General features: G+C 44.2%; 1 protein-coding gene across 3 annotated transcripts in view; it reads right to left on the bottom strand.

Annotated features, from left to right (window-relative positions):
* Nucleotides 1–51: 51 nt before the first annotated feature.
* RAB6A (RAB6A, member RAS oncogene family) overlaps nt 52–8,250 on the bottom strand; it is a 66,358-nt gene continuing 58,159 nt past the window's right edge. For all 3 annotated transcript variants that reach the window (XM_054049838.1, XM_009566406.2, XM_009566408.2), the window contains 2 exons: nt 6,063–6,129; nt 52–3,098 (listed from right to left, as the gene is read on the bottom strand). In XM_054049838.1, the coding sequence (XP_053905813.1) occupies nt 3,034–3,098; nt 6,063–6,129 (132 nt within the window). In that variant the 3' untranslated portion in view covers nt 52–3,033. The remainder of the gene's footprint in view (nt 3,099–6,062; nt 6,130–8,250) is intronic.

Genomic DNA, 8,250 nt, shown 5'->3' with positions numbered 1-8,250 from the left:
CGCCTGACGCCCTGCGTGCTGATGGACATACTTAGAGAAAAGACCCAGAGCTTTCCAATGAGACAGGTATTTATTTAGTTCAAGCGCTAAGGATTTTCGTCGTTGTTGTTGTTTCATATTATCAAACAGAGCTGAGGTACCAGTGACATTCCAACATGAAGAAAAGGAACCTTTTTCCCCTTATACAATTTCTTCAACTACTTGTATCAAGACAAAAAGTGAGTAATGGAATAGCTGCATCATGTACTGTACAACAATGAAGCCAGAGTGGGGAGGAGAAAAGAAACAGAGCAGAAACCTTCACTGTTTACAAAATGATCATTAAAAAAGTCTGTTCCTGTGGTTCTACTGGCCATGTCAATGGAGCAAAATAAAATCAAAACCCAAAACCTGATAGATGGGTGGCACAAGGAATTGGGGTGCAAAAGTAAGACTCTTTTGCTCCTTTGCTCACTTTGGAAGTGTCTTTTCTCTGGAAAACTGGGATTAGGACAGGATCCAGTCCTGTACTCACGTTAAGCACTGACTATCAGCAAGGCTGTGGGTTGTCCATACGTGGCTATCCTAAACAGACCTTAGGGCCCTTCTGGGGGTAAGTGCCAAACAACTCATCCCTGGTCCTGCAGCCACCAGTCTGTGCTGAACACACAGCTCAGGGGCATGCTCCTTTCTAGACATTTTTTTAGAGCAAGTTATAACAAACCTGCTCCCTAAGCGCAGCCACTCTCTGGAGCAGTTTCCACGGAAAGCAGCCGAGCTGCTCATCCACTGTAACACTTACATGCTAAGCCAGCTCCTTGCAAATCCAGTGCTTAAAGCTCGTAACTATGGGAGACATGGGGGTTTGGTTATACCAAAGCAAAAAAGCATGTGCTTGTGGAAAACAGCCAAATGATGACCAACAGAAGTTGCATGAAAAAAACAAAGGGAAGAAGGAAAAAAAAAACACGTTAACAAAAAAACCCCAAAAAGCAGCAAGATGAACCATTTTTGCACAGTTAAGAACAGTACAATACAGGAAAAGTAGCCAGGTTTCCTTCCCCCCGAGTTTCTTTTAAATAACGAATGATCCTTTGTCACATATCATTGATGTTTATTTCAAGACATGCCACGTCAAAAAAACTCACCTTTAATATTGCATTATAAAAGCACTTTACATCTCATTCTGCCTGTAAGTTATCGTTGTGCAGAGTTGCTCTAAACCCAGGACAGGAGCCTAGCGTTCACTTCAGGAATGAGGAGTTCTAAATCTTTTACACCCGTTTTCTGGTGAAAGCGGTGGTGAGGACGATTCCCTTTCTCTTCCCCGGTTGGTTATTTTAGATGGTAGAGGGGCAGAAGAGAACAAAGGAGGAGCCTGAATATTTGCTTGCAATTGTTCGTTTAAGTAGCAATCGCAACACAGACTCAAGAATTCCTTCCTGCACTGTAACTCAGCCATATTCGCCCAGCAAACAATGTATTTACAATTGTGTTTATTAACTTACACAGCAACTTCACAATGACTAGTAAAGATTAAAAGGGTGCACTTCTAGTGTGTTCGATTCCGTGTTTCTCGGGTAGCTACATCTCGCAACATCAGCAAAGCTCTACACAGATTCCTCAGCAAAAAAAAAAAAACCAAAAAATAATTACTGAAAATGGTAAAAAAATTAAGCGAAGAAATAAATATCAAAGAAAAATGGTTAATTGTAGGACTAGTTAAATAGAAAACTAAATTACTAATTATTTAACCAAACTATACAGCTCTAGAGAACCAAACTAAACTGACTTGGAAGACCGAACATAAAAAAAATGCTAAAAAATAAAGGCATAAATCTGCATAATCATAAGTTGGTTTCCATCCTACCAAACTCCCTTCCTTTCCATCTAAGATCTCTCAACTAGATTTCTGTATGATCAAAGTAAAACACCCCTTCCCCAGTCAACCTACAAGCACGCTATGGAAAAGAGGGTGCCATTTCCCCTTCCGTCACCCCCTCTCTCCCAGCCCTGAACCAGCCTGTGAGCACAGCATCTCCACTGGGTCATCCAGCTGCTCTTGCCCCTTTCTGCCAAATTTAAAAGGATTCGATCTGCTTCAGCAGGTTTTACTGCCAGTCCTGAATTCACTTAATATTTCCCCTAAAAAAAAAAAACCAAACAAAAAAGCAGAATGCTTTCTCGTCCAAACAGCTGAAACGTTAAGTTCCCATCTCTCGGGCAATAACGGTTTACTTCATTGGTGTTCTACATAAAAGGAAAAAATAGCTCTTAAAACTCATCTTGCACTCGAAACATATTTCCCTGTTTCCTGCAAGTGTTTTGCTAATGCACATCCACCCTTTCCTTCCCCCCGAATCCTCCAGAAACCATTCATCCCGTTCAGAAAGACACTTCATATTTCTCAGTATGTTTTCTTGGAAATGTGTTCACCTTGCCTCTGCAAGAACTAAAAAATCCAGCAGCCTTTCATGGTGTCGAAACCCCCGCTAAGGTCGGTTTCCAAACACGTTTGGGGGGGTTTGAAAACCAGTCAGACTATCTCTGCTCAAAAGATTAAGAGCTTGGTTTTAATTTCTTTTTTTATTATTGTAAGGATAAGCATTTAACCCTCAGCACATACCACCTCCGCTTGCATTTCTGACTGCTAGAGAAATCAAATAGGTAAGATTTGCAAGCATTCTTCTGCACATACATCTCGTCTATTCAAAACTTACTCGGTTTCCATCGTTTCAAAGTGCAATATCATAACATATTAAAAAAGGAACAAATATTAAGAAATTGTACCTATTTTTTTTAAAGTTATAACTAGAATATGCTGGAATATTTTGGCTTTTTTTTTCTTATAAATAATGAAGACACTGACATTTTCTTTGTGTGTGTGTGCTTGTGAAGCTAATAGATCATCTCCACGAGACAGCCAGCAATGATGAACTGCAATACGTTATTACTGAAAGGGGAAGGTTCAAGCCAATATTCACACTGCAGTCAATGAAGAGTAAAGGGAGGGAAAGCAGTGATGTTCTGGAGAAAGGTAGAAGCCACATGGTATTAGCAGGAACAGCCTCCTTCACTGACAGGCTGCTCTTGAGGCTTTTCCAGTTTTATGTCAATCACTGGAAGAAATAAGTTAAGGCAAACACATCCAACTCTGTTTCCCCACCAAGCACAGGTAGGGCAGGATTTTGACTGGCATCTTCAGTTCAGTATTTCCCAAAGAAATATTTCAAAAGTGTTTTCTTTTCAGAAGCTCTTGAAAAGACCAGCCTCAAACCAAGGTCCAGCTACAAGTTTTGCAGCAGCCACTCCTGCCCTGGCACGTTCTTAAGTACCTATCAGAAACAATGCCAGACCTCAAATGTCTGTAACCAGTCTGCTCTTCCCCAGTGATCCCCTCCTCCTCCAAGCAACTGCTACAGTAATTAAGATGGGTATGCTGAAGGGTCTAATCACCATTTTCAGAGGGAATCAGTTACAGCTTGGAAAGCCATAGTTTCAAATCAATGCTAGGTTCAGTCTTCCAGCACTGGCAGCAGCACCTCCAGCTGGTGAGCACCCAAGAGAGCTCTACCTGCTGGCTCCAAGAGGAATGAAGCCCTGAAGATGGCAGAAGCCTGGAGGAACCCACAGAGGGATGGCTCATTTCCTTCTCAAACTCATGCTCCTCTCAACTTCACAGCCAACTGGCAAGTGCTTCTCTCTCCCCTCTCAGTCTGCGCTCAGCTCTGGGGCAGGCAGAAGAGCCTCTTTGGGTTGGAATACAGATGGCAGTGTGTGGTCTGCTAGAGAGCAGCACACCCTAGCAAGGCCATTCCTTTTTATGCCATGCCCAATCAGTAACCCCCTGAGTATGTGATGGTCCTTACACGCCATCGTGAACCCTCTGATCAATCCTTCCTCTAGTTAAATTGCTCCGCTTATCCCACTACCAGACAAAAAACCTCCCTGAACTCGCCCCTCACAATGACAGCTAATGCCCAATGAGAACGCAAGGTCTGGAGAGCTCGCTGCTCTGAATCAGCCTTTGTGGCACTCGAATTCCCAGCCGATGCCCTAAAGTTACAACACTTATGTAGCCTTTTGCAGCAGGAGCTTTGGATGCTAATCCCCAAACCCAGCTCGACTCAGGGTAGTTCAGCACAAGTCTCAAGCATTTCTTATCAGTTAACACAGAGGCAAACAGGTCACAAGGCTGGTACCTTTCAGCGTATTCCTTTAGGGGGTTGAAGTTGCCTTTACAGACAAAATCAACACAAAAAGGGAAACAAAAAAGCAATACTTAATCTCAAATATTTGTTTCACTAATCTAGGTATACATTTGAGAGCGAAGAGATGCTTAAAATGAGCCTTGCTAGCTTCACCACCGAGTACGAGCAGTCCAAGATCCTTCAACACTCAGCGTTCTGCAAAAGAGCCTATGGAAAATCCCCCACCATTAATCCCAGTGCAGCTGTCCGGGAGACAATCCTATTCAATTTCTGCTATCTGCAGCCTGCAAGAAGCCAAACTCAAAGTGCCCTTACGGCACTCCCATTTCAAGACTGGTGATCAAAGTCCCTGATAGGGAAACCACAAGCCCAGCCACCAGTGCCTGTGCACTTTACTACCATCTTCGTTAATAAGGATTGTTTCTCATTAACTTTTTGCTGACCTGCATAATGATATATTTTTGATCAAATCAAGTCCATATCACACAAAGCTCGTGCCTTAACAGTTGCAATCCACAGCTCCCTAAATCCCCCATCTCCCTATGCAGGAAGACGTTCTACAGCAGATGTAGTTTCAGCACTAAGCTCGTCCCCTCCTACAGTTCCTGCCGCATCCTTCCTCTGAAACACCATTTCTCCTCCATTTACCAGCTGCCAGCTACAAAATTCCTGCTTCAAATAAAACTGACGAAGAAGTTCCTCTTCTTAAAAAAAAGTTCATGCGCTTCTAGAATCTCATCAGCTCTTTCAATCAAGATGCAATGCAATCCCACTTTGCTTCCACCTGGAAGTACCCACCTTGATTTCCCCCACTCTTAGTCCATTCCCCTCCCATCCAGCCCTCTTGCTGCAGAACAGAGGCAGACAGCGCTCTCTCCGCCTTCAGCACTACCTTTTCTCTCTAATCCAAGTGAGCAGAAACCGGTGAGACTGTAAGAAGTGACTTGGTTATCACAGAACTTCTTTCACCTTCAGAGCTATGCTGAACAACTACAACCACTCCTGCAGTTTTCTCACAAGCCACCCAGAAAAACACCTCATGGGCTTAACTTCCCGCCCCAAACACACCCAGCTGGCCAGGCAAGGAGTTCAGATTTAGCCATACTGTTTGTTATGCAGAAAGCTTTATCCCTTTTCCATCCCCATGCCACTACCTTTCCCTTCCCCAAGGCTGATCTCTTCACTTAAGCCTTCTCCTTTCCCACACCACACAGGTGTCTGCACAGAGCTGCCCTGGGAGGTTTTGGGATCACCGTCCTTGGAAACATTCAGACTTCTGAAGTTCCCCTGAAGATGACCCTGAGAAACTGGCCTGATTTTGGAATTAGCCTTGCTTTGAGCAGGAGGGTTGTAGAAGAGACCTACAGAGGTCTCTTCCAACCTAGCTTATTCTAGGATTCTGCAAGTGCCACAGTTTTTTACAGGCCTTTTTTACAGCTGTTTTCTCCCACTCCATAGTCTCCCCCTCCCTCCCCACATCCAATCTGTTGAAACACCAAGTGAAGAATATTTCTGGATCTGTTTGCACTCTTCTGCACCTTCCCATTGTCCTCACTTTTATTTTACCTCATAGCCTTAAGAATCCCTACTTCCTCTCCTTAAGGGCAGGGGCCTCTACCCTTAACGCCCCTTCTCCCAGCTTTCTATCCCATCAAGCCTTTTTCCTGAGTACTTCAAACTCGAAGGTTACTCTCCCCTATTCCATTCTTCAGGACTCTTTTTGGGATGCCCATAAGCTAACTGAGGGCTGCAGGAGAGCGATCGCTCCCTCCTTTATCCTTGTTATTCAGGGCCTGAATTTTCCTCATCCACATGAGGAAATGTAATGCCTGGCAGCGCTTTGCCACTGCTGAATCGCAGCATAAAGGATACTGTCTTCTCTACTTTTGTCTTGTGTGCTTTCCATTCCAGGCAAGGCAGCTGCCACGCGTCGGAAAAGCTGCAAAAAACACACAGGGAACAGATCAAAACAATTGTACTTTAAAGAGTGCACCCCAGTTGATACAGTTCAAACAATGATTCAATACATCCTTCGGTACTATTTACACTGCTTACACCAAAAAGCCTGACACCAAATATAACCTTTATTCTTAGGAAATGGCAAAGCACATTTTTGTTGTTATTGAAGATCAAATGTTACTGGCTACAAGCAGTAAACCTTCTACCACCTTCTCTGCAAATATGCTTTGTTTGGAAGCCAGCATTTCCAGCGCACATCTGTCACAGAACCCAACAACTTCCCTGTGTCAGATGGGAACTTAACCTTCACACCTCCACTGAGTATAAGTGGAGGCATGGAAACACTGATAAAGTCAAACACAATAACCAGGAGTCCACCACCAATAGTTGCCAAGCTGGCACATACAGAAGAGTGTCAGAAGAGGGGGTGTATGTAATGACATCCCCTAAGTATCTTCTTCCTGAGCCTCCCAGCCTCACTTAAAAGTCCACATATCGGTGGTTCAGGCTCCCTGCGAACCAGACAAAGGATCTTTCTCTCAGGAATTTGTCCAATCCTTTTCTGAACACTCCCAGCTTTTGGTACCCACTCCATCGCTGGATGTCCAGCCCACACTCAGGGTGTAACACACAGAACAGGAACACGTGTCAAGTGCACTTGTGATCCCAAAGCAGCTGCTGTGCCTCTCCCTTGGACATTGTCTCCGATTTCCCAGCAAGGTCTTAGCTCCAAACTCTCTTCATAGTTTTATTTATTACTGATCCCCTCTCCTGCATTTCCTACCTTTGCCCCTGAGGCTCAGACTTGTGGTTTCCACCACGTGGCTTTTCCCCAATCTCTCATCAAAAAACCTACAGATTTACCCACTAATAATGCATGAGAATTCCCTTGAATGCCCTGAGCCCACCATAGTCTGTCATCTCAGAAGAGGAACAGCACGGGTAAGGACTGTCCTTCAGCTGAATGCGATTTCTCCAAGGAGCTAATATCTTCAGTATAGCAGGAACCACACAAGTTTTAGCAGCAGAACTCTTTTTTTTCATACACCTCCGCAAGTGTGCACACAGAAGGAGGGGAAGATGGGACAAATCTGATGGACACATGAAAACCCCTTCTGTTCCTCAGGGTTATTAAATGATTACCTAGTTGTTTTTTACCTTTGGAGAACAGCCCTAGTGGAGTTTTGTTCCCATGCTGACGTGTTCAGCACACAACCAGATATAAAAACATCTCACATACACCATCACAGACAATCTTACTACTATGTATTTCTTGCCTGTATATTATCAAGCATCCAGGACTCCAGATGCTTCCAAGTGCTGAATAGCTCCATTCGTGTGTTAAATCACCCCATGCCCAACAGTCCCAGCATGCCCAGAGCAGGGCTGACGTCAGCCTTAAAGTGTTCAATTTACATTATTGCACACTACCTCAGTGCTCTCCTCAAATGACACAAAGCTAAACCACTTATTCCCAGTGACCCACTTTCCACAGAAAACTGAGCCAAGCCACTGTCAGTCTGTTTATAATATGAATGTAGGTACCTGAACAGCTCTGCAGAGCAGGGCCCAAGGGCTTTTACAAATTTGGCCCCGAGCGTCCAAACGATGCTGGGAAGACATTAAGACAACTTTGTCAGCTGACAAGTCCCCTCCAAGCTAATCATAAACAAGCCCACGGGTCCATCAGATGCAGCTGCAACTGTTGCAGGGCAGGAGCACAAACAAAATGTGCTCGTCGGAGTCTGACCTTTGCTGTCACCACTGTCTGTAACCTACTGAAGGTAATACTTCTTGAGGAGAGGGCAAAACCGATAGGGAGAATGCAGCAAAGCCACTTTCCTTTGCCACTACCATCATCTCCCTCACAACCACTCTAGAAAACATCTCCAGCATCCTCATCCCCTTTTTCACCAACACCACCACTTTGTAGGAACACACTGAAATCCAGAATAGGTACAGCAGTCTGAAAAGCCAGTCCTTGATGTCTCTCACTGATACTAGCCAACAACTTCAAAGCCAAAAAGCTTAGCATCCCCTCTCTAAGTTTCTATTAACCTCTGCCATTATCCTGAGCCTCCTAGCCTCACTTAAATATCCA

Source organism: Cuculus canorus, chromosome 1 (genome assembly GCF_017976375.1).
Source record: "Cuculus canorus isolate bCucCan1 chromosome 1, bCucCan1.pri, whole genome shotgun sequence".
Taxonomy (NCBI): domain Eukaryota; kingdom Metazoa; phylum Chordata; class Aves; order Cuculiformes; family Cuculidae; genus Cuculus; species Cuculus canorus.
This window is presented reverse-complemented; position numbering and strand designations above follow the sequence as displayed.